The sequence below is a fragment of the Ptiloglossa arizonensis genome, chromosome 13, assembly GCF_051014685.1.
Source record: "Ptiloglossa arizonensis isolate GNS036 chromosome 13, iyPtiAriz1_principal, whole genome shotgun sequence".
Taxonomy (NCBI): Eukaryota; Metazoa; Arthropoda; class Insecta; order Hymenoptera; family Colletidae; genus Ptiloglossa; species Ptiloglossa arizonensis.
In genome coordinates, this window is record NC_135060.1 from 2,168,447 (window position 1) to 2,195,774 (window position 27,328).

The 27,328-nt window shown below is 44.7% G+C and overlaps 2 protein-coding genes across 4 annotated transcripts in view; one reads left to right on the forward strand and one right to left on the reverse strand.

Annotated features, from left to right (window-relative positions):
- LOC143154051 (paired box protein Pax-6) overlaps positions 1-27,328 on the reverse strand; it is a 103,220-nt gene that overhangs the window by 24,890 nt on the left and 51,002 nt on the right. For all 3 annotated transcript variants that reach the window (XM_076325816.1, XM_076325815.1, XM_076325817.1), the window contains exons 5-6: positions 22,754-22,944; positions 21,953-22,062 (exon numbers count right to left, since the gene is read on the reverse strand). In XM_076325816.1, the coding sequence (XP_076181931.1) occupies positions 21,953-22,062; positions 22,754-22,944 (301 nt within the window). The remainder of the gene's footprint in view (positions 1-21,952; positions 22,063-22,753; positions 22,945-27,328) is intronic.
- On the forward strand, positions 1,895-5,203 carry LOC143154052 (uncharacterized). The gene is given in 3 exon segments (XM_076325818.1): positions 1,895-2,059; positions 2,340-2,897; positions 4,523-5,203. Coding segments are annotated over 3 exon segments (1,191 nt in total). The 5' UTR covers positions 1,895-1,909; the 3' UTR covers positions 5,006-5,203.

Below are 27,328 nucleotides of genomic sequence, written 5' to 3' on the forward strand. Positions count from 1 at the left end.
AGTTACGACCAACGATACATTTATACGAGTTATAAATAAAGCTGGTTGAAAAATGTTCAAGCTTAAATTTCTTTCGTTCGTCGAAGCGAGTAAACAACGTTTACTCGACGTAGATCCTTGTCGGAGTAGCGATGATTTTCTGCTTCAACGAGACAATGTTCTTTGATTCATCGTATCGCTTTGATCCGTAAATATTAATCGTTCGACTCTCCGAGCATGTATCGGATCACGATGCTTGCGAAACAAAGATACACGAATAGCTGTTGGTAAAAAAGTGACGACGAATGCGTTACGTTGTGCTAGATATCTATATAAGCGATGATGTATAAACGCGGTTCTATATTTCTATTTGGAAAACTCCGTGGAAAAGAATAGTCGAATAACCAGAATTCGTTGGAAAATCTTCTCCGTAGTTGAAAAATTGTTTCACGTTTCGAGGAGATCCCGAGCCGAAATTGATCCATCCCGGTCTCGAAATCGAAGGAACGAGTGCGAGTTAAATACCGATCGCGCGTCTGCCCTCGCAAGCGGACCGGACGACGCGCGAACGATTCGCGAGGAGAATCGTATCTGCGATTATAAATTCAGAAGGACTCGCGCACGATCGACCCTGATGTCACCGTGCACGTCGCTTCCATCCTTCTTTTCGCTGATGCTGGTCAGATCGAGTACACCGCTGAATTTATTAGCACGAAAATCATAGTCACGCGTGCTGCGTGCGCGGAATCGATTAGAATCGCGCTAGTGAGCGGCACGGTGGCGCACACGTTCGCAAATTCGTCCAAGTTAAAATTAAATCGACGTAATCGCCGCATAATCGACGCATTCCCGACGCTGGTGGAACGCTCGTCGATACGGTCGACGTGATCGTTCGTGGCTCTTCGAGGGGGAATCGGCCATGGACAATGTATGACAAATTCTCGCTGATTCAGTCGATGACCCGTGGAATGTTAATGCGCGTCTTAGAAATTCGAAACGGCCTCAACTAGCTCGCGAGTAACGATCATTGAAATTTTGCTTTATCATGTTAATTGTCGCGGACTTCTCTAACGCACCATTCTAATGGACAATTTTCGAAACTTCCAAGACGTTCGTCACGGTACTAAGACCAAATGGAACCGATACAGGGCTTTTTATCGACTTTGGAACGCGCTACGTTCAAATTTCACCGTATACTTGTTTAATGTTGCACGCTGCGCGAATTGGGCCTTCTTGGAGAATTTTCGTAAACGGTTCAATCGATACTTTAATTACGATTTTTTGGATAGTACGGAAATAGCTTTCGGTCACGGACGTCGAATAATTGTACAGACTTTTTGCATTATTTTCCTTGTAATTTCATTTAGAAGAAGAAAAACTGCGAGAGAAAGTGTCCGTCAATTAGGAACGGCATTGGAAGTAAATAATTGTAAAATAATAGTGATCGATGAGTAGCCAATGTCTATGGTATGATCTTGTTAAAAATTGATTCATCTTTTCGAAAATGGTTCGAAGATCATCGCACCGAGAGTTTCCTCCAATTTTCCAACGTACTTTTACAACTGTGTTCTAGAATTTGTACTCTGTTCTATTGGATTGTTCGTAAAGTGATTTCGTTTTCCAAAATGGAGAATAGATAATTGAATAAAATGTTTGCACACTCCAAAAGAAAGAATCGCGTTTCATTTTCACCAAAAAAAAAAAAAAAAAACGAAACGACTTTTCGAACGAGCCAATATTTATCTATCCGAGGAAACACTCGGAACGGAGTAGGTGTTCGCCAAGGGAAAGAAAACAAGACCCGAAACGTTGAAAAGTAAGTTTCTTTTACCGTGAACGTGTCTCGTAGCACCGAAAAAAGCGAAGGTAAAACGCCACCGGATGATGAGCCAACAATGATCGGGGATTCATCAAGTCTTTTAGGAGGTCAATGTCATCCGACGGCCGGCAGACCGGCGTGGATCTTCTTAAACATGCAGACCGCATACGAGACTCGGTGTATATAATCCACGGCTGGTGGGCATCGGAAATCAGTCAACTCGAACAGACAACCGAGTAACTTACCAGTACTACAATGAAGGTAGCCTCTCTTACGAAACAGTCACGAGAAGGGCGCGTTACGATCGAAACGGACTCTCGTCACGATCGATATCGCGAAAATAATTATTTCTTTCTCGCCGAGAAGTAACGATCGCGATTCACCATCGCGAAACAAGTAAAACGATCTTTGAATTTCGTTGAAAAAAAATTGATCACGCGATATCGATCGCTCCGAGTTGGACGCTATCGATTGTAACGCGTGAGAGGATCGATGGTTAAGGGAGGACAGGATAAAAGACGTTGTTTCTATTTTCCAACAGATATTCGTCGCTTTCGCCCTGTTGGTCTCCGCGGTTGCCGCTGAGTCACCGGTGTACAGTACGCGACAAAGACAATACTACTTCGCTAGACAGCAAGAAGAAACCGCAGCCGACGACGCACCTTACGCCCCATCCGGCTGGAAGCCGGCTGGACCAGCCTTCAATCTTCCCCAGAGAGAGTCTCAGACGCCCCAACAACAATACGGAACACCTAACGTGCCTCAGCAGCAATACGGAGCACCCACCGAACCTCAGCGGCAATATGGCGGACCTGTTAACCCTCAGAAGCAATTCAGAAGACCCAACGCTCCTCAACAGCAATTCGGTGCACCCAACCAGCCTCAACAGCAATACGGAGCACCCAACCAGCCTCAACAGCAATACGGAGCACCCAACCAGCCTCAACAGCAATACGGAGCACCGAACCAACCTCAACAGCAATACGGAGCGGTTCCTCAGCAACAGTACGGACCACCCCAAGAACCCACCACCACCGAAGTACCGAACACGACCGATTTGGACGAAGTAACTACCGTTTCGAGTGCCACCGAGTCCGAGGTGAGACAAGTTTCGTGTTTTCATTTCGGTGAATTTTCCTCGCGAAGATTCAATTTTTCCCAAACAACGGTATCCTCGAACGGTTCAACTTTGGGAAAGACGAATGCGCGGATTTGGCAAGTGTTTCTCGTCCGAAATTTACTCAAAGTTGGCGGCGATTCCGTTTCTCCGTGTAACATCGAGGAAAGTTCCCGGACAAACGATCGAATCAGATTTTTCCCCGAAACAACGTATTACGTGTTATTGGATTCGTCGTAGTCCTTTTTCGTTGCAAGAGGAAAAAAACGATAGCGGAGAAGGTAACGCAGGAATGCAGACGGTTTGGCACGAGCCTACAGGACCTGGAGGGTTTCCGCGCGGAATTTTAACTCGCGTCGATTCTCCGCGTCTTCTCTCGTTTTCGTTCCTTTTTCTCTATCCCGTTGCTCTTATTCGGCCGTCTTAACGACATTAGTATTCAAGTCATCGTTTACTTTCGATCGCTGTGCAGGCACGCGTGTGCCCCTACCAAATTCGAAGCCGGTGTGACACAATCTGTAATGCAGTCAACCGTGATTTGAGTCCTCGGGATCGTTCACGGGTTCTCGTAACCTTTTCTCCGCGACGCTCCGACCGCTTTGGAAAAAATCGAACGATGACTTAATTGTTTCGCTTTGTCTACGTTCGTTCTCGATCCTCTTCCAATTTCTATCGAGGACGAACTGGTTCTTTGGTAGCTCGGGGAACTCGTGGCGTGGCAGATCGTCGATTGGCTCGTGGAATCAAATTTTCCATCGGAATTATTCGAGTCTTTGCGATCCTGAACGTTTTACTACGTTTTCGATCACTTTTACACCCGGATTCGAGTAACGGAATCGTTCAACCGACCGTTTCTATTCATTTTTTATTTCTATCGGCGCGAGAAGAAAATCGCTACTCGTCCCGCTTTCAACGGAAACAACGGTTCCGATTTTGTTACTCGAAAGCGGGAATTACCGTAAATTCATTATTCCGACGTTGAGTATTTTTACTCTCGAAGTACAAGTCCGATTTTTCGTCTCTCTGCAGCTTTTCACAAAATCGAGTCATCTGGAAAGGTTCTTCGTAGTCACTTTGCTCGAACGTTAATAACGTCTCTTCGTTAAGAACCATCTGGATCTTTGAGAGGGTCTATCGTCTTCTCAGCTACCCTCGAATACTTTGCTTTATTCATTTCCAAAGAACAATTTGCACACCTGCTTACCTAAAAACGATGATCAACTTTATACTTTTCTTTTCTCTTATCATTCGTTTGTACTTTACATATTTAAACGTATGCTATCGTTCGTTTTATTTACTTATTCATAGATATACACGCATATGTATTCATTCATGTTCGCGCGTGCATATTTCTTTTCCTTCGCACCTATATATTTATTCTTCGCGCATAAATATTCCTTCTTCTACGCACGTATGAATATCTTTCTCTTCGCACCTATATATTTATTCTTCGCACATATGTATTTATCCTCCCGCCGAACTGTTACGAAACGTTCGTCGAAAATGTTACGTTCACGATCCGGTTCCGCGATTTTCCTCAAAGTTGCTCGCCACGCGCGTAAAGATTGAAAGTTTCCACGTCACTGGATCCCGATTTCTGTTTCCAGTCGGAGCCCGTAAACTCCGTGAACGAGCTCGAGGACGAGGACGTGGACGAACAACAGCCTCAGCAGTCCGGGGAGTACTACATCGCGCTTCCCGACGGACGTCTTCAGCGCGTGCAGTACGTCAGTCGTCAGAACGTCGAGGCGATGAAGTACTTCGCGAAGATTCGCGCCGAGAACGTGGAACCGCTCCGCGGGCCCATATACGCGTACAGCCCCCTCCAGAAGTTGCAGATACTTCCCGCCGGGTTGCAAGTATCGGTCGCGCCGGTCGCGCCGGTCGCGCCGCTCGCAGCTGCGTCTGCAGATTCGAAACCGCAGAAACTCGAAATCAAGCCGGTCGCCGCTCAAGTGCAATACCAATACGACAATCCCGCGGGCGTGATTCCGTTGCCGGCCAGCCCGGTGAGCTCCTCTTACACGGCCTACACCGCCAATTACCAGCTGCCCGCCACCGAGTCCAGATACCTTCTGACCTTACAGTAGTAGGACTCTCGAACGAGCTGATCACCTGTATTTATGTATTTATGGACGTAGAATTTACGTACCGTGACGAGGACCCGCGAGGACCAAATTCGAACACCAATTCGTTGTACATGTTGTGTAGATATAACCAGTCGTGTCGAGATATCGTAATTGTAGCCTAGGGTTGACGTAACAATAAAATTTACCATTATTATCGAACAGAGCGCTTTGTCTCTCCTATTGCGCAACCAATGCTCGCAACACGATTGTCAATATTCGTGATTCCACCTTTCTTTCGTATTCTTTCTTTGGAAAGACTTATAATTACTCGTTCAACGAGTAGGTTAATCAGTCGTTGAAAAAATTGAATTTTTCATCGTTAAGAATTAAAGATTACGATTAATAACTCTTTTTAGCTGTTAAACTCTTCCCGAACGACGAGAAGATCGATCGTTTCGTGGCAGTTTTCATTCGTGGACGTTCGAACGATGTTCGAAAATTCTCTTTCGATGTTAAAATAACAAAAATTTGCAGTACTTCTCTCGACAAACACTATTCGTTTCGCGTCTACTGGATTTCTCGGAGACGGAGATAAAAAATCGTGGAGCGTAGGGTTAAACGGAGGAGCGTTATTAATAGATACTGGAAGGGTGAATGGAAAGTCTTTACTTTCCATTGAAATTTAATTTAATCGGTTATAAATAGAACGTACTTAACACTTGATCGACGATGTAACGACCGTCTTTGAATTTGTTCGATAACCGTGAGCAAACGTCGTGCCAGGAATTACGTTAATAGAAATAAACTATCCCCAAAAATAAAATTCCTCAAAAATAGAGGGTAGGTCGAAATCGGCCAGTGATCGTACATCCTCGAGTGTCGTTGGCCGATGAGCGTAAAGTCGTAAATTGAACGGATCGGTTTGCTTTAAACCGTTATATTTGCTCGCTTATGTACGATGCTCGAATCAGCCGTATCGAGAAGGTAATGGGAGAAATCCCATGAAAGAATTCCCTTAGCCGCGGCACGTGGACGCAAGCATAGACAAGACTGTGTCGGTGAGAGAACCGTTGGCATGTAGACGCGCCTAACCGCAAAATTCCAGAAATTTAATATCTCGCTCGACTCTACCGGGGTTGGCCGTTTCATAAGTTCACTCCGACACAACCAATCCCTCGTCAGGATCCTCCTGAAATTCTACAACCACGTTCCAACCCACCAAAATGTTCTCCCTTTCTCCTCGCTGGTTGCTTTTCATCATATCCCGCAACCACCGTGGCTAATTTCTTCCTTTCCAACGTAATAAAATTACAAAATTCACTTTTCGTTCGCCGACGATGACACGGATACGCTTCGGACGAAACGTACGTACGTACGAGACGTTGAACAAAAATTAATCAATACACGGTAATCGATCGCTTCGATTGGAATAATCGAGTCTCTCTTCTATTACGTGTACACGTATTTCGAAAGAAGCGATATTTAACATCGTAAAATTTCCTCTACTTTTCATTTCACAGAGTCGAGTAGTTTGACTCCTATTATTATATTGGGTTGTTCCTCGAGTCATCTCGTTTTTCTTGGTGAAAATGGAACAAGGTTTTTTTTCAGAGCGTATAAGCATTTTATTAAATTACATATTCTTCATTTTGGAAAACGAAATGACTTTTCGAACGAACCAATAATTCGGAAGATGTCCTCTAGAAACCCAAGTAAAATTTCCTAACCTGTATCCGACGCGTGCTATTCAACGCGACAAACTGTCATGGCCGAAAGCCTACGATCCGAGCTCCGAACAAGGAGATATATAACTCGCTCTTCTTTTATTAAAGTTATTTCCAACCATCAACGGTGAAAAAAATCGAGCAACTCCAGAGGAAACGTGCTCCCGGCAAATACTCGGGTGAACTTTTCCAAACCCTAAGTAGGGCCGATCGGTCGAGAACAAAGAGATTTCGACGACGCTAAGTACCTTCAAGACGCGAGAGCGCCTAGGTTGAAACCGAATTTTAGATTGGCCAATTACTCCGGCCAAGCGGTCAAGACCAATTAAACTCCAGCGATCTTAAGACCGGAGCAGTTGGTAAGAGAGCTGCGGTTGCTTGAAATCCCTCTTCGAAGCCCTCTCTGGTCCACCTAGGAACGATTCTCGTGAATTCCAGACGAGTTTCTTTGGACACTCCTAAACTCCTCTTTCGAGGCGTCTATTCTCTAGCTTGAACTTTGCTTTGGATATTCGAGGAAACGAAGAGGCAAAGTACAAGGCAAAGAAGAGGAAAGAGAGACGCACACAGAGAAAGAGGGAGGGACACACACAGAGAGAAATAGAGGGAGACACACACACACACACACACACACACACAGAGAAAGAGAGAGAGACACGTAAACAGAGAAAGAGAAAACAAAGTTTTCCGTCCAGATCTCTGGCCATCTCTTCCCATCTCTTCCCATCTCTTCCCATAGTTCCCACCTCTGTGACAGAGACGCCTGCACTTGAGCCAACCAGCCGGCGCATCATCCTTCCCACGGGATATTAACTTTTCCGGAAGCTACCTCCGTCGCTTTTTTTTTTTCCCTCCCCCTTCCTCCCACCCACGGTCCGTCTCCCTCGTTCTCCGTCGAGTTCCTTGTTTTCGTCCGGCGGTGATTTTATTTTTAGAAAAAACTACGAGGGAAAGTGTCTGCCAATTAGGAATCGCATTGTGGACTGCGCCGGGGTTTTAAATAACCGCGTTTTAAATAACCCTTCAGCGTGCGATTATTTTTGTATATGAAAACAAGGGTGGCGCATGGGGCGACGAAGACATTCAACGTCTAGGGAATCGGTTCATCGTCGAGGGACATCGTGAGATCTGTGACTTTTCGACTTTCGCGAGCAAATGGTTGGGTCTGGTTGGGAGTTGTTCAATGGTGGTTCATGGTCCGCGTTTTTAAAGCCGAGTATCGAATTTATAGAAAGTTTCGTCGATTTTCATAAGAAAAAGAGACCGACGTATCTACGTATCTACTTCTATTTTGTATAAAGTTACTAATAGGAAGAAAAATAATATCGATGTTTCTATGAAACATATAAACTGAGAATTATCGATAAGTAAACCGTAATTTCGTACAATATAATTATAATCTTTTGTAATTTCGAGTTTAATTTGAACAGTCCGTTCGATTTCGTTTTCGCAAAGTTTTATATATTCTCGAGAGCATCGTATCAATCAAAATGGAAAGTTATTCCCGCGGTAGTCTATTCTCGTATCTTTCGTTACATTTACATAATATTATTAAAACACGCGGCGAAATAACGATTGCGTACGATGAAATACTACACTCGTCGTGTGTACCATTCCCAGTAGATTAATCGTTTCGTTATACCGTCCCTGAAACAAAGGCAAAGATGGTATTGCAGCTGCATTGTCAACGATTTTATCCAATCAGATAAATCTACCCTTGCGTCAGAATCGTGAACAACAACGTTCTACTGTGAAATTCAACACGCAAACATCCGGTACCTACGGATGATTATTAAGATAGAAAACGCGACTACCGTTCCCTTTGTATAAAAATGAAACAGACGGTGTATGCACAGGATAGCAGTGTTCGTGGAAATTTTTGTAAAGTGGTATTTGTATTATTATTCGTATACAGTGAATATACTTGACGTAATTCGTAATCGATGTATCCGTAGCCATAGATGCAAGATACAATTTGAATACATTACGAACGATAATCTTCAGTGGAAGATGTGTTTGCTCAACGCAAAGGAAAATTTACTCTTTATCAAAAAAAGTATTAAACACGACCGTCGGAACGTATTACCAAAGAGAAACGATTCTTCCAATGAAAAATTCGTAAAACATCCAACTTTAAATACTGTCACTGTAATTTTCACGAAAGTTTCTCAACAGTTCATTCCTCTCGAAAAGGACGTTTAGTAGACATCTCGTGGATATCTAATAGGAGAAAATTGATTCTTGTGTAAAACTGTCGCGCGATAATTGTTCCAGGCACTGTACTCACGAGAGTGGCTACCACGACGTGCCAAAATAACGAAACAAAGCTGTCGTTCCGACTCTACGTTCTGCAATGCCGTGGATCAGCTGGGAAAGGACTCGTCCGTGGTACTCACGTAACTATGGTGTATCGTGAGAGGAGCTCTGAGAACCGGGACGGTGTCGACCACCCGCAAACATGGAAAAAGACCAAAGCGCGACAAACGAGACGACGGCGGAGAATAGAAACGACTAGGGTAAGAAAAGACGCTCGAGGAGAGGGGGTGAGGTTCAGGTCCGTCGTGCGAAGTCGATTCGACCGGATCATCGACGGGGGTTAGCGGTCCTCGCGCGCGATTCTATGGGGGTCGTGTACGGCTCAAGAAAAAGGGTTGGGGCGGCGTGGCATTCGTTCTTCGCGCACCGCGGGCACCACGGTACCTCTGTGTTTACGCTCGTTTGTCTCGCCTCCGCGAGGGCCGAGATCAAGAAAATAGCGGGAGGCCCCCCGCGATGCCTGTGGGAACGCGGCCAAACCGATATCACTCTCCGAGCGGAGAAATAAAAATCCCTTATTGAACGCGCCTACTCGCGACTATCTGGGAAACGATATTACGGGGACTATGAGTCCGATTAGATTTCTTTACGGACAGGATTGTCTTTCGAACAGGTGTTGCGCGAATGTAGTACGTCGGATGATTGCTGAACACGTGACGAGATTTTTAGATAATATATTTACAGGAAATTATCGAAATTATTGAAGTGTCGCAAACAGGTTCTTTGTAATTATTGTGCTCGAAAGTGAGGGTGTTTTGTTTTTAGAGTACTCGGTTAAATTACTTAAATTATTCAAATCGCACAGATAGGTATACGTACTATAGAAGGTTCGAAAGTAACAATGCGTGGTCTACCATGACACATTTATGATACACAATTTTCCGAACAAATATGCACCGTACATACGCGTACGTACATCAAGCATATCGATACACCGCAATTGTAAAAAAAGTGAAAAGTATTGTTTGCGCACCAAAAACACTTTATCTTCTCGTAGTTCAATACGGGCGATCGATAACACCCAGAATTTGACACCGTATTCGAGAAACACGGGCACTCGTTAATTTTGAGGATACACACCGTTGAGGAAAGAATCGATCCGAATTTGTCGAGCACTCGGTGACTTCTCGGAACCCTTCTCGCGGAGAATATTTCGTACACGATCGTTGTAAGGTACGTGTATCGCATTGTTCGTGCAGCGACGGTTCACGTGTTTCTTACGGGGATTCCGGTAACGATCCTCCAGTTTGAAAATCATTTGTCTACGGCGGGCTACGATCCCACGCGTTACCAGACGATAGAAGGTGAAACAATGAGAGAAAAGGAGACGGTAGAAGCCAGTAGCTCCCACGTATGCTACGTAGACGTAGCTACCGTAGGAACGGTAGTGATTGGAGATCCCCCGTCGACAGCCACGTCGAACTCTTTTCGACTCTTTCGAAGTCGGCACCTGCTCTTGCTCGCAACGAGGAAGCCTTTGTGATCCTTCCGTCTGCATATCCCTCGTAGTTTTCAGAATCCGCGCGCACAGCCACGTCGTCTGTGCCAGTGTGATGTGCAACGAGTATACGCATTGCGTCACAGGGCACGTCGATATTGAACCGGAGGGTACCAAAACAATAAGGTTCCTACTGCGCTTACATCGGTACGCTTTTGTACGTGAGAACTCGCTGCTTGATTAATATCGCCGAATTAATATGGATGCGGAGGGAGAGAGAGAGAGAGAGAGAGATAACCAGAGGACGAGGGGACCTCTCTCGTTTCCTCGTGTTAAAATTGTCCACGTTTCTGTTTACCAGCCGAACAGACGGATGCATTACTCGCAACGTGTCTTCGGTATATCGTTCGATCACTTTTCTCTTAATTTGGCCGAAAGAACGATGATTATTTTACGACGACTGATGGTGCGTTGATTGGTGAATTTACGAACGGTTTTATGACAGTTTCAAGTACCGTTAAAATCATTTGCATCGATTTATTTGTTACGTAATAAAATTATCATTTCAATTCATCTAAATAGAATTTATAAGTTATATACTGTACAGTGGCGTGCTACAATTATTAAGAGTGGTTACTTCGATGAGAACAAGGCAAACGAAATAAGAAAAATAATAAAATAAGAAACACTCGATAGATTCTAAGAATAAAAATGCAATATTTTTTTCACCAAACATCCATTCGAATTTAACGCGTAACATTTTGATAAATTTTAGAATTATCGTACTAAGTTGTTTATCTTGTTAATAATCAATCGAATAAATATTTCGATCGTAGATACGATTCAAAGTGGAAGGAACATTTTAACAAAGTGTGCTCTCGAATGCCGTGTTTGCGCTTCCGAAAACGAATTGAGAATATTAGGTCAGCTGTTGAGCGAAACCGTATGATATTCCTCGCGCACAATGATCATAAATTCAATCGTCTGTGGTACACGATGAACATGCCTCCACGATTGTGTAACGTTACGTAACACTTATGTAATTGGTAGCACGACAGGTGTTGTACTACTGAAAACAACGTGTCATTTTCTTTTTTTTTTTTTTCGTTCCACGTCGTTCGTTTACGAACGATCGTGTTCAAGAATATTGATAAAATTCTGGTTTGCAAGATATGTTACGATATCGAATCGCGACTAACGTTCTCAAATTTAAGTGTACTTTGTTCAAACTACTTCGTACAATAGAGAAACGAGAATTATAATTTTCACCGATTAATTATTTTTACAAGTTGTACATTTCGTGTTCCGGTTCAACTTCTAATCGTGTGTTTAAAATTAACTATTTCGTGTAAATTTTCAACAATTGTAAATATAAAATACATTAAAAGAGATCGTTGCGTAATTTCCCAATTACTAGGTTGTTCGATAAGTTTTGTCGTTCGATGAACAGTATAGTACTAGGTTGCTCGATAAGTTTTGTCGCTCAATGAAACTTATCGAACAGTACTACATTGAACACTACTACGTTGAACAGTACTACATTGAACGGTACTACATTGAACAGTACTACGTCGAACAGTACTACATTGAACGGTACTACGTTGAACAGTACTACATTGAACGGTACTACATTGAACAGTACTACATTGAATGGTACTGTTCAACGAGTTTTATCGAACAACCTGTTACAAACGCGTGTTAAAATCTACGTTACACGAAACTATCTCCTCTGATATATCGCGTGCGCGTACCATTAGATCCGAAATGGTTAAGAACGGTTCGAACCGAAGGATACAGGAGTCGTCTCGGAACGTTCAAAGGAAAGACGCGAGGATCGCGCCGCGGTAGTAGCGAAAGCGGAAGAGTTGGTTGACGACCCTCGGAACGGGGGAAAAAAAGAAAGAAGGAAAAAAAAAAGAAATGAAAGAAATTCCAAGGGGTTGTTGACGACTCCCCTTAAACTCCGGCTCCTTTTCCAACCCCGCCCACGCCACGAAAACGCGGAAGTCGCGCGGAGTGCCTTTTACCGAGCGGATCTCACGCGGCTCTCTTTATACACGTAACACGTACTTGGCATTATTCATACGCGAGTCACGTTATATTCATCCCCTTACGCGCTGTGTACGCGCACTGCGAATGGGGTAGGTACACCCCGTGTGAACGTTGCCTAAAAGACCGTCAGTCGTGTCGACTCGTGGAAAGAGCGAGGTGTTCACTGTGCGGTGTATATCGATTGGCATTACGAGGCAGATCGCTCGACCCCCGGTTGGGGGTTCACTCTCCCCTCGTCGCGAAGAAAACGCCGGCCGAGGAAAGAGATCTCCAACACCGTACCCTCGACCCCCCACGCCCCGTTTGCTGCTTCTTTCTCTTCTTCTTCTTCGTCGTCTTCTTCTTCGTCTTCTTCTTATCCCGTTCGTGGCCGAGACACTTTGTCACCCTCTCACGCGCTTCCCTCGATTGAGCATGGCCCGGTCGACGCTAAAGCCTCAGACGTGTCAAAAAGAGTTCGAAAGAGACGAACGAAGACGGATAGATCTTTATTGTCGTCTTCGGTAGCGAGATCAGTTTCGCGCGGGAACAAGCCAGACGATGCGGAAGATTGATCGTTAGAACAGCAATTAGGAGTGAACGATTATGTGTACTTCGGTAATTATTTCGTTCGCGCCACTACTCGGACCGAGGCCGGTCTTTTTCTCGAACCACTTTCACGCTAAAACTATCCAAGGTGAACCTAGCTCTGTTTCGATCGCTCCTTTGTACGTATCTTCGAAAGTAGAAGGGAAAAGACGATTCGATTCACGAGGGTAATTTAAACAAGTCGAAGTAAGTTTCATTCCAAATATTTGCGCAAACGAGATGAAATTACGGGTTTGTTCGGACCCAGGCGTGGTCTCTCCCATGTTTGCCTAAACTGTTGGTACCGCTAGGGTCGATTTACTATATTCCTTCGGAAGGGGTGTATTCTGTATAATTATCGATACATCGTAGAAAAAAGGGTGTTACTATATTTCTTCGGAAGAAGTCGTTCGGAATACTTGTCGCCACGTTGCGAAAAAAAGGCGTTTCGATACAAGTTTGGAAACTTTCGAAACGAATCGTGAATTGCGCGAAAGAAGTTCAAACCGTAACGTGTACACGGTAAAAGGAACGTCACCCTCGAGCGTCCGATGTCGCGCGATATCGAGACATATTTTACGTATCGAGAAAGAAAAAAGAGAAGAAAGGAGAAAAAAAGAAAAAACTAGAATCTTATCGACGACACGAAGTCCCGAGCAAGATAGAAATAGGTACAATATGTTTGGCGGCGCACACGTCGAGGATATTCGCTCGCTGTTGAATAGCCGGGCAAAGGGTGGCCAGCGGGCGAAACATCGGTGCATCAGATCACGTAGTTGCAACCGCCGCGGAATTTCATCTGCGAATTCCGCCGTGTATTTTCCAACTAGTTCGAATGAAAGAATTTTTCCTCGACCACCGATTTCTAGATGCGGTCGGGAATTCGTAATAGCTGGCCGCGCGGTTCGGGATGATTTGCGCGCGGCACGTACAGGAATTGCTAAACCGTGGAAGAGAAAGACGCGCGTTCGTTATTTCTCTCGGTTGCACGGCAAATAGCGTCCGACACACAATACGGGCGAATTTTTCTCTCTGCGGAAGACCGCAGAGCTTCCACGCGCATGGCTCACCGCAAAAGCTCGACGATGCGTTTTGCGCGATCATCCACCATGCGAGCCGCGCGCATTGACATTCGCCCGCGACACGTTCGCACGCGTCCCTTTTATACTTCTCTGATCCCTCCGACGCGAAAATGTCAGCTTCGAACCAACCGCTCGTTCGTTCGTTCGTTCGTTCGTTTGTTCCACGATTTTCGACAATTCGGCTCGATTTGAAAGTTAACGTCAATATTGATTCGGCTAATATCCAGCGTACTCTTAAAATTTCTTCGATACGAAAATTTCAACGTCAAATGTAACTTTTGCTCGGTTGTTTTGTAATTTTTCTAGAATTCGAATCACCTCGAAACTTATCTCCAGTAGTAGGAGTGTTCCACAATATCTAAACAGATATTATCCTTTTTCTCAATAATAATAATAATAGAAATAGTAATACTCCTTCTTCTCCTCTTCCTAACACCACCAACAACAATACTGACACTGCTATCATCACTATTACTATCGCTACTACTAACAATAATAATCGTCCGAAGCGAAGGAAAAAAAAGAAAAATTTCTCTCTAGGAGGAGGGTGCGAAGGCGTATTTCTAAGAAGGTATTCGCCACCCAAGCTCCTTTCTTCGTTAAGCTCGCCACGTGTATCCGTATAATGAACGGCAGAACCTCGAGGAAACGTGGACGGGTTGCGGTGCGGTACGGTGCGGTGCGGTGCGGTGCGGTGCGGTGCGGTGCGGTGCGGTGCGGGCCTCGCGATCACGGAACGGCCGGGTTTTTATCGTTCGCTCGATGGCGTAGATATTCATCGACGTCGCCCGTTCATCGGCGCGTACGGGAATAAAACGGAAGACAAAGGAGCGCACCGCGTTGTTGCTGGATAACGCGGGTACGCCGGGGCGGGGGTGGGGGTGGGGGTGGGTGCGCAAGACGTTGCCGTGGATGGTAACCCGAGCCGCGGCGGGAGGTCAGTCTTCCAAGATTGACGAACACGATAAATCGAGCGGTAGTGACACCGGTTTGAATGACTCGACGCGACAACTCACTGACCTGCGAATCCAATGCATAGAGTTTCTCTCTCGGCTCCGCTGCACCGCGAACGATCCGGAACGCAACACGCTCCGTGTTAAGGAAAACCTCGTATAAATATTCCTGCTCATACAGGGTGTTCCCGCAACGCGCGGGAAAACCACGCTATCTAGCAATCGTTTCGACGAAACTTAACCAGCCATCCTGGACGACCGAAGACACCGTATTTACGATTACTTTTGCTTTTCGCATACGGTGACAACGCGCTTTTCGATTCAATTTTTTAAATTTTTTCTACGATACGTTTTCCAAATTTTTCAATCTTTTCACATTTTTTCTGCGCGCATCGTATTAGGTTGTTCGGAGAGTCGTTTCGTTTGTTTTTTGAAACACGATTTTTTTAGAGTGTAAAAACATTTTATTAAATTATGTATAATCCATTTTGGAAAACGAAATCGTCGGCGAATAAACGGTGTCGATCTAATTCGCGGAATGCACGGTATTGGAAAAACGGAATTTTAGCAGTATCATTATTTTCCGGTGATTTCAATTGTTGTAGGATTTATGGAATTTTGGAAACGGTAAAGGTTGTAGAAATTGTGGATTTTTAGAGAAACAGTCGCGTTGTCCTAGATGTATTTGCGGTCGTACGAACTATCGATATTAGAAGCTTGCTCTATCTTTGTTGGAGCTTGTTCGATGGTATTGTGTATTGCTTGTGATTGTCCAATTAATACAGTGACTCTAAATTCGGTTTGCGAAACGAAGCAAAGTACCGAAGGCTTTCAAGTTTGCGCGATACTGTTTGACTTGAACTAGAAACGTTGTACTTTGAATTATACCGAATATATTGTTGGAAGTACGAGTATTGAAAATATACCGATTAAATTTTAAGAAAATTCAATACTCTATTACAGTAGCGTCGTTAAAACGATATTACACTTTACGCGTTAACATTCCTGTAACACTTCTTTGCAAAACTTCAAATTTCTATCATTTTCTCATCTCTTCGATAATTTCACGCGAGATATTACAAAATTTTATGTTTTAAAAAGCTTGAATTTCGTATAAAAAACTATACTCTGATTAGTCCATATGCAATACGTTCGAAGGATAAGTTACCGGGTAGATCTCGAGCTACCAATGTAGAATCGATCGAAAAATCAAATTTCCCTAGGTTGTCGGTGACCTCGTTGTTTAAATGTGGAATATTTTGCACCGTTCGTAGTATCTCTGGCTTTGCGAAAATTTTACAAACACCCTGTACGTATCGGGCAGTACGGCACGGTGCTGTCCTGCGTTGCAAAAGAAACGTATCGCTCCTGCCGATCCTGAAATAGAGCGTGGCTGGCGAACGAGCTTACGACCTTACAGGTACACACACGTGGACGGATTAGATGGTGCACGAAGCGAGGAAAATCTCGGTCCATCGAATTTCAAACTCGTCCCTGAGAACGCGACAGCTTCGCGAATTTTCGAACGATGCTTCGTGCGGATCGTCGACACGCTACAGTGATTCGTACATGCGAAATCGAACGACAGGGACTACACCGGTGGAAATCGACGAGCAACTAACGAACGAAAATAACCGCTAGATTTACTTATCCGAGGTCGTCGTGCAACCTCCCTCGGAATCTATGCTCCCTCAAATTTTGTACATTCGTACGAAAACGATTGTACCGAGGTTAAATTTCTCGCAAATCTCCGCTAACGGGGTACCGGTTCGATCGAACGGTGAACAGTGACCGTGACATCGGACATCGTGGATCTCGAATCGCACGATATCGCGGCGAGTTTCCTCCCCGTGGATTCGTTTTGGCCGTTGAACGGGACAACGAAGAAAGAAAACGACGAAAACAAAGAAAACAAACCAGTGAATTTCTCTGTAAAAAGTTTTCCTTTTCGCTCGGGTCGGAAAGGATCTCTCTACCGGCGTAGCGAGAGCGAGATATCGTACAAAAGGTATCGGGGAACCATTAATATGCGGATCGCGTGTTTCCGCGTGGAGAGGATCCACGTCGACGTGGTGGTTGCGTCGAGCAACAAGAACAACGAGGACGATGACAAGGACGATGCCGTAGTCGACGACGACAACAACGACAACGACCACAGAGGTCGGTATTGTCCTGGCTCGACGATAAAAGGTTTCGCATCGTTGCAGTGGCGTGTGTACCGTACCTACTGGGACAGAGAGTTCGGGAAGAAGAAGTAGAAGCAGTAGACGCGGAGCGAAAGAGAAAGGCAGAATACGGACAAAACGAGGAGGAGGAGGAGGTGGAGGAGGAGGAGAAGGAGAGCGGAGAGGGGCAGAGAGAAAAAAAAGGAGCGCAGGAGAAACGGGAGAAAAAAGGAAAGAACGGCAAAAGGGAGATCGGGTGCACCGGATAAAGAGGTCGACGATAATGCTCTCAGTACACCCCGGGTTTCGTAGCGGAGACCGCGCGCACCGGGCGGCCATTATATTGTTTTACCTCTGTATCTCAGCCAGAGATCAACGAGCACACCGTGGAGAGTGTTCCGTAATACACCTTCGAGGACAACGACGGATGCCTGGCACCGATGACGACCGCCTCGCGGCGGCAACCAGAGACCGCCACCGAAACAACGAAATCGCTGGGGAGCGAGAGCACGGCTAGAAACACCGGCGAAGTCGAAACGGAGCGGCAAATGCTATCCGCGTGTTGCCCGGCTAAACAAAGTACTTTGCCGGAGTAACGTTGCACGGTTGAAAGACGGTGACGCTTTGAGGAACGTTGAGAAATTACACTGATAAGCTTCTCGAAGTTTACTGCGCGTTTTACTTTAAGTAATTAATCCGACGGCGCTCCGCGTGCCGCGTTCCGAGTAATGCGGTGTTATTCATTGCCGTGGCACAGTGGTGCGCAACCTTTCTCGCTAATGGACCGAATCGAACGAAACACGGACCGATCGTTCCCGACGAACACCGACGGTATCGGCTTCGTTCCTATTCCCGACTACCTACCGTCAACGTGGATCTGGAACGTTTCTGACCTTCGAAGGTCGTCCGAAGGGTTGTTCTTCTTTTGCCCAGGGCTTTTCTCATTTCGGTACAGTGTTGCATTGGTGCGTATCTACTACGAACGTGGATCTGGAACGTTTCTGACCTTCGAAGCTCATCCGAGTAGTAGTATCTTTTTACAATGGAGAAAAAACGAGAAAACTTCGCGAACTTCTCTAGTATTTCTCAAAGAAAATCTACAACGTTGACGTCATCGATCGCGACCACGGTAACATCCAAACGACGTTCCTGGTAAACACGAAATCCTGTCTCTCTGTTGTCGAGATCGATCGGATCGAAGGAGAGGGATATCCCTCCGTGGAAATCCCTCGGATGGAGACACTTTCTCCGCGACACTTTGCACGAGCGTGCTTCAGGATCCGCGAAATCGCTTTTTCCAATTGAAACGGAAATGCGGACGCGATCGCGTCACCGACATGTCAGGGATATTGAAATTTTGGGATGGCATTCAGGACTCGTGTCCTCCTTTTTTTTTTTTCTTCCTTTTTCTTGTTTTTTTTTCTCCTTTTTTCATCCCTGTCGTTCGCGTGGCAGCGCCGTAGCACGGGACCCGAGAGGTGAAAAAACAATGGCCGCACGACCCGAACCCCTTTCGTTTCGATCACTACGGAGTCTCTTTGCGCCCTTGTCTCCTTTCTTTCTTGGCCTCTCTTGTTCGTTTCTGCTCTCTCCTCTTCCTTTATTCGCGTCCTCTCTTTCCTCGCCACCCTCTCATAGAATTCTTCTGCATGCCGCTGCGTCTCGTCTCGTCCCGTCTCGTCTCGTGCAACGGCACAATGAAACTCAGGGATGCATTGTGGATCAGTCTCACCAGACACCCCACTGATACCGACGACGACGACGACGTCGACGACGACGACGACGACGACGACGATGTCGACGATGGCGTCGACGAGCAGGACGTTTAAGCGAGTCTCTTCGGTTGTTGCCGAATTCGTCACCGGAGTTGGAATCTCTGATTTGCGGAAGATATCGGATTCTTCGGAACGTCATTTCGTTTTCCAAAATGGAGAATATATAATTCAATCAAATCTTTATACGCTTTACAAAAATCGTAACTCAATAATTTCGTTTACCATTCGAACGATCACTGTTAAAAATCGTATCGAACGATTACGAAGAAAAAACCAAGGTAATTGAACTTGTATCGAGGAAACGACGCAAACTATGAACAGTTGGTAAATAACGCGTTACGATAGACGATCCACGATTTACCTAAACAGACAGAGGCGCGCGCCGAGTTCGAGACATTTTCAACCACGAGGATAGGAGTCTGATGGTAGAATTGGTGCGATGATTGCGGCGTAATCTGCTTTCGCTTTGCTTTTCGAAAGGGGGTGCCAGTTGTCGTTTCTGATTGGCCCGAGGCGTCTCCTCCGTGTACCGTATCGGTCGGTGTCGAAACGGTTGCGCAAGGGACGGAGAAAATCTCAAAAGACGAAGACCACCGTACCGAGCTCGGACAGAGAGACGGGGATCGGGGGAAAAGCCGAAAACGGAGAAACCGAGAGGAATAGAGAAACAACCCTCCTGACACGGGTTATCCTATAAACGGCAGCAACCCTGCAGCAACGCGGAGATAATCCGGCCCCCGGGGTCTGCGTGCGGTTGAGTGCTCGCAACAGTTACCATATTTGATTGTATCCCTTCTACTCCGCCGGAATACAAAATAATACTTCGCGTACGAATCGAGAGACCCGATTAACCGATGCTTTGCGAATCCACGGTTTTTGCGCGGACGGCTGGAACGTTGATAGAGATAATCGATCGTCGATTTTTACAATCTACGCGCGATCTACGGACGCGTCGATACGTACTTTGTTAAACGAATTCGGGCGTTGGATTTTCGCGACCGTCCTTCGTCGTTTTTTTTTCGCTTTTTTAGATCGTTCTTATTTTTTGTAACGCGTCGATGTACATTGTGGACGTTCGTTGGTAATTTGATACGTTGAATGCCACGGTGAAAAATAACAAGTACATCGAGAAATGATCCAATCGAGCTTTACTCTCTCAAAGTGCGATTTGGAATCGAATGGTAGACGTTCCGTGATAATTGAAGACGTTATCTCTGCACGGTTACCTTCGGAGTAAAATCGATCCGTCGTCGGTCGGTTGCAATCTTTTTCGTCAATCTCCGCCTTCTCGAAGCGAAATTACGAATCGAATCGTCCAGGTTCCGCGATCGTTCGAGACGCGGCCTCCTCGGCGCGATCCGAGATGACACCGCGCGCGGTTTCCTCGCCGGAAGGCGTAAGATTCCGGTAACCCGGGGTTAGAAAAAAGGAAAAAGGAAAAAGAAAAGAAAAAAGAAAAAAAACACACGAAAACATACGCGCGCACACGGGGGGGTTGCTTTTCGCTGCTCGTGACACCGCCCGCCACCCTGGCGGGAAAACGCCGGGGTAAAAGAAATCGCGCGTTTGATGTGCCGCCAAAGGGAACGCGTGCATGGCCGTACGATGAAAGAGAGGCAGGGGTGGGGGCAAGGGGACCAAACCAGCAGGAGAGAGAATATTCCGTCGGTCGAGGTACAATTTCGTGTGGGTTGGTCGGTCGACTGCAACCACGTTTCTACACACCCTTCTCTCCCCCGCCCCCGCCACCCCCGTATACCATGGTCTCCTCTCTCTCCCTCCATCGCGTTCTCGTGTTCTTTTCGTCTCTGTCTTTCTCTCGTTTCGCTTAAACGTTACAATTATTACCGGAAAAGCGCTGCACACGCATGCGGCAAACCGCGGGACCCACCGACGGAATTACATTGATATTAGTATCGTTTCAGCCGGCAGATTAATTAATTAAAACGTGCCTCGCACGCGCCTCTTCCCCCATTCTCCGAAATCCTCCCACCCCTCTTTCTCACCGCTGGCCACTTTTGCCACACGCGAAACGCACAGCCGACCGTGCGTCGATTTTATGCATATTTCCCGTTGAAAATCCCGTTAAGCGACTTTTACACGGCTTTCGGATCGGAAATATCGTCTCGTCTCGAATTTAGAGCCGTGCGTTACTTTTAACGGGGAATCGATGGGAATATCCCACGGACGGTGCTCGGATTTAGCGTTCAGAAGTTTTACGAACGGTTCGTTCCAAGCCGATTATTCGTGAACGATATGTATATACATATCGGGAACAATTGGTCCGTTAGTTTACGTTTACCGATGACACGATTGGAGTCACACGATGTAGATGCATTGGAAGCTGGGAGAGAATATCTGGGTGGCTCTAGACGACGTTCAGATCTAGCGATCAGAATTTTTGGGAAATGTTCATTCGAAGTTGAATATTTCATTGGTCGGAACACTTTCGTCGTCGACGATGCAAGTAGAGTCGTGTCCTTTCGTTTATTGAGCCAAGAGTCGATCATGTATGTACATATATTAAAAATCTGGTGAGAATACCTCTGGTTGCCATTCAGATTTCACGATCAGAATTTTTCCTAATGGTTACTTCGTTATTGTTAAGGTTTCGTATCGTACAAATTAACGATTAATTTCTATCGTGAAAGTGTAATTTATGGCTGGAATGACTGTTCTCTCTCGTATTGAGAACATCGCTCGGAGACTGAATCGTTGTCAATTTTGTTAAAAATTTGCACAAATGTTCATCTGTTCAACGTAACGATCATAGTAAGAAAAAATATTCGACATTTTTTACGACGTGACAACAATCAGTATAAATGGTCCGTGTTACGACAGTACTCGTCGTTCGCGACACACGGAGTCGTTCGAACAGTTGTTGTTTATTTCTTACCTTTTTTCGCGTGCAAAATGTCCGCAGGATCCGGTGGCAAGGCTGTACAGTGACTCGGACTTAAGCTGGGTTGCAACGATGGAAATGGACTGCCAGCACCCGATGGATACCTAATGTAAATACGTTCGATGATAAAAAATATTCTGGTCTATTTTATCGATTTAATTTTATTTCTCGAAAATCGTGAAACAAAGTTATTCACGCCTATGCAAACACGTACGTAATACTTAAACTAAGCAATAAGTATTCGAAGGACTAGGAATATCTCTATTATAAAATTCTCAATGAGCTTTACAGGGATTGTGTTATTGGTTCGCTTGCACTTCGTAAAAAAATAATATACATCCCATTAAATTACATTAAATAACGTATATGTATACTAATATTCGTCTCGATTCAATTATTCTCGTATAGAAAAAAAAAATAATAAAGAATTCTCAATTTTCGATCCCAAATCGACTACTCCCTTAAGAAGGCAACTCTCTTCTATTTTCTATAATCTCTTCTTTTTATTTCGTTTACCTCTGGAGTACTCTGTACACTATACACACGCGTAAAGAGTAAATAATTTTCGATTCCTCGCTCGTAGAGTACAGATTAAAATTCCATTAAAGAGCGAAACGATATCTCGCGATACGCAAATCGAAAGTTAACGGATTCAATAGGGTAAACGTCGCGGGTGAATCGCTATAGTCGTCGTCTTTTCGTTCGAATCAAATTTTATCCGATCTCTGGTGCGTAAAACCTCGACGAGGCGGAAAATTGAGTTTGCAATAACCGTATGAAAAATATATCGCTTACCACGGGTTGGGCCTCGGCCATCCTGTGGTCTGACCATTGAGTAGCCTCAGCTTATCGTAAACGCTCTCGGCAGGACTTCCAGCACCGACGCCGACGCCAACGGCAGGCACACCTTGTTGTTGTTGCTGTTGTTGCTGACGCTGTTCCTTTTGTGCAGCCAGATTTCTAAGTACCCTATTGATAGACGACACCTACAACACAAATGAAACGAGTATCAGCGGTAAATTCATCTCTGGGCAACGATACACCGAGAACATTTTCGTAATGAAAAAATTGAATTTCGTAATGAAAAAGTTCGTACAAATATTTGTTTCATCTGATTTTATTTCCGAGTTGTAACTATTTCTGCATTATATTAGCTTTTCGTTCGTCTTGGAAGAAAATGTTCCAAACGATCATCTTTCTGGTTAAATTCGATTCGTAAATGTTCGAATGCGTCGAATAAATAATATACTTTAATATTTCGAAGTACTCAGTGTTTAAGAAGAACTTCTAGAATTGCCATAATTGAATAATATTCCGTTAATCCGGTAGAAAAGATAAAATATTCGATGAAATTGTTTCGAAGAAATTTTGTCCACGAAAAATCGTTGTTTCTTAAAAACGAGATCAGGCGTAACGAATATTTGTACGAATTCTTTGTTCGTTATTTATGCGTGTTAAACTCATCCCTGTAATTACGAGCACATCTTGTGAAACTTGCAGTATACGCTATCGACCGCCTACATATACGAGGATGACTATAAATACACCGTTCGAAATTAATGATTAGACGAGGTCGATCTCGATAACATCATCGCTTACTAAGGTATCCAATACGTTAAAAGTCTCGATACGCTGTTGGTGTTTGGAAATCGTAATTTCCTTTTTAAAAAGTTCAAAATAACTTTTACATTCCTCGAGCATTCTCACTTACGAAGAGATATAACATAAAATCCACCCTAACTTTAAAGGTTTCAAAAGTATTTACAATATTGGAGAATATTTTAACGACTCTGTTTCATCTTATAATTCACTGTCTTGTTTTACTTAAATACACGACCAAGATTATTATATATTCGTGGAGCTTTATTAATTAATCCGCGAGTAAGAAACGTTTACGTTACACCAAAGTTTGTCATTCCTCTGTGCTTATAAAAAATACTTAGCTTTAGGGCCCAGAAAAGGCCCCCAAGAGTTTTCTGTTTATCGATTTTCCAATTCGGTTACTATCTAGAAAAAAGTGTCGTTCTTGAAAAATGGTAATATCATATTTGTACCTAATTTAACGTTGTCATAGATTTTCCCCTCAGGAAGTTTTCCCTACGCGAGACTGCGTACACGAAATTTCCCTCGTACACAATTGGCTTTGCGTTCGTGAAAACCTCTCGCGAAGAAAAGGCCCCTCGAAGTAATTAACCCCCGGCCCCGGATAAGCGTATCGATCCGTAACCGTTCGATCGATCAAAATAATCGAGATCCACCGATTGTTCGTAGCACGCTATTAAATCGACGTTAAATAAAATCGAAATGCTTGTAACTGATTACTGATTATTGGACCAGTTTGCGCACGACCGAGCATCGTAGGTAGGAACGTTCGGGGTTCCATTCTCGTATTTTCTCAGGAGAAATGCCGCCAAAGGGGAGAACGCTCGCAGGGACGAAAAATCTCGCAAAAGAAACAGAGACTCGGTTGTTTCCAATCACGTTTAGCCGCACAACGCGTTTCCAGGGACGCCTTTAGGAGATTGCACAGTGGCTCGAGAGGAGTCCTTCGCGGCATCGGATTTATTATAAAGACGAATACACGGGGGGGTGGTGAACGGGGTTAGAACCGGCTACAGGCGAGCGAAACCAACGAAAGAGGAAGAGAGGCGGCCGGGCGGGAGGCGAGAGAGCGCTTCTGCCCGATGAAATGCGATGAGAGCGGTAATTAAAACGATGCGGTGAGCGGCTGTCGGTGTGTGCTCCACGAGGGAGTTAATTACCTCCGCCTTCAATTATATCCGTCTCGCGTCACTCTAAGGGGACTTCGGCTTCTGCTCGACCTAAGTACGCCCGCGCGCCCGTGTGTCTGCGATACTCGCGATTCGCTGAGGAACACGTGTATGCAACCACGCATAGAACGGGATGTTACGCGCTCGATACGTCTTCTGCCAATCGGCGCCCACCGTGCGCCACATTACTCCTGGTAATCCTGCGACCGCAATTTCCTCGCGCTTTCCTACACGAGACCGACCAACTTACAGACACCGACCAATTACGGGGGTGTTTCTTTCTTTTTCTTCCAGAGGAGGGACCAAAATTAAGTAACAGTTGTACATTTTTTCTTTTCGAGAAACTGTCGAGTGTATTAAACGGTAATATTGCTCTGAATGTTTATACGTATCTTCGAGGAACGTGCAATAGGTAACGATTGTACCCTTTATCAATCGAGTACATCGCTACCATGGTATTTCGTAACCCTGTCCACACTGTTCATATTTCAGTCTTTTCAATATTTTCAAATGTTGGCAGATCCTGAAAGAAGTCGAGTTCACCTTCTGAGCCAGTTTTGCAATGGTTACGAGGAAACTCAATACGGCAAAAGCTTAACAGTAGCTTGTAACGTGTCTTCATGTTTCCGCACGACTGCAGCGCAAGGCTACTCTTTGAGGTTATTCTTGTCTCAGAAGGGATTTCTGGTTGTGGTTCTATCATCAAAAATTTTTAAACCATCTTTGGCACGGTCGTACAGTAATGGCGTTCTCTTGGTACACCGATGCGCATACGTTTACTTTTCTCGCGTACACGATACGGTCTATCGGATCTGTTTATTCGTTATTTCCACTTGAAAATTTCCGATTAAAACATTGACCGTGCTACACGATTCGAATCGATAGGAGCAACGGCAAACGGTACATCTCGGTCTATCCTCCTCTAAAAAATGAATAGCTAATTATGCGATCGTATAGATTTACAATAGGTGCGGAGGGCTTGTATATTTCACGGTGAGAAGTTAACGCCAATCTCAGCGCGCGAATACCTAGCGATGCGTAGAGAAAAATATAGAACTGGAGAGAATAAATTGCGGAACTATCGGCAGCAGGAGAACCTACCGCTTTAGTTCGCAGGAATTCTTTTACGACTTGGCCGGGATTTATACGAGCTGTAAGTGACAGAACCGACGAAAGCAGCTCACAGGAGCAGAGGATAAATAAAAGATACGATGGTAAAACGAATGGAACCGTGCACCGTCTAGCTGCCGGATATTCTCGCCCGCGCATAGTTTCCTCGTAAAATGAACATCATCTCGCGAGAACGAAATTGTATTTATTGTTCCTGGACGAGTTTCACGCGAAGTGAAACTCAGTAATTAAGAAAAAAAAAAAGACAAGAGGATACAACGAGGATATAACTCGTTAATGTTCTTTGGATAAATGTCTTAATTAAACGCTCCGTTAATATGTATGTAGATAATATCGATTTCTTCTTTAAGTTTGGACATGCTCTCAAGAGTACTTTGGAGTAGTACTTTTCTTATATTATTTCTCGTATTAGGAATACTTCACGATATACACATCTAGTTTATTATTACGTAGATACGTTTCTCGATTATATATAACAGGTTTCGATAAGTAATCTAAAAAGTAAATAAACATACATAGCCAGTATCCCTCTTTTTTGTATGTGTTTCAAGATTACCCAATTACGAATGTATGGGATCCCCTTGGGGTAATATTAACCCCTTCGTGTCAACCCTTGTGGAGCTGAATTTTAAACACGGTTTCCCGTTGGATTTCACCGATGCATTTCTCGTATTATCTCGAAATTATTAACTTTAAAATATCATTTGTAACAAAATATTGCCACACATATTCCACGTATCGTTTTACTTTCCCAACTACTTCTATGCGATCTGTATTTATCACAAACTATAACTGCTATAAAAGAATTGATCGAACTGCCACGTCGAACATCATTTTTCCACCTCGATCGATTATAAATTCTTCGATAAGTTTTCAATGGTAAATTTCCTATTTTTAGTATTCTGTAAACTGAGAATACATCGCACCATATTCAAGAGTCTTTAATGGGAGTAACCTGTTTCATCGGGCGAGCGAGAGATAGAGATAGATAGAGATAGATAGAGAGAGACGAAGAGGAGAAATCGCGTGTCCAGGATTACGCGCGGAGTCCTGGGATTGGCCATGGGAGATTTTCGTTCCCCGAGGTTTGTTAGACCCGATGTCAGGGTTCCACGGCGTTGAAGCGAGCTGACATCTCGGACCCACGAGCGGAGCAGTGTCATCCCCCTCAGTGCACACGCGAACCCATCCCCATCACGGACACGTCCCAAACACGAAACAGACATCACTGATACTCTCCCTCGACTAGTCTTCGATGTCCTTCGACGTTCCGGATGTTACGCTCTTCTTCGAACGTTGTAAACATTCCCGAAAATAGCTGCAACACTCGCGATCGCGATGCATCGAAGACCACGGTGATATCTGTCCGAGAGATATCGATGCTCGCGTTATTATTACTCGTCTTTTTACGCGGTTTACGTCGAAACGACTGGCTCGGTCGAATAATAGCTGGTTCGAGAAGTTTCAT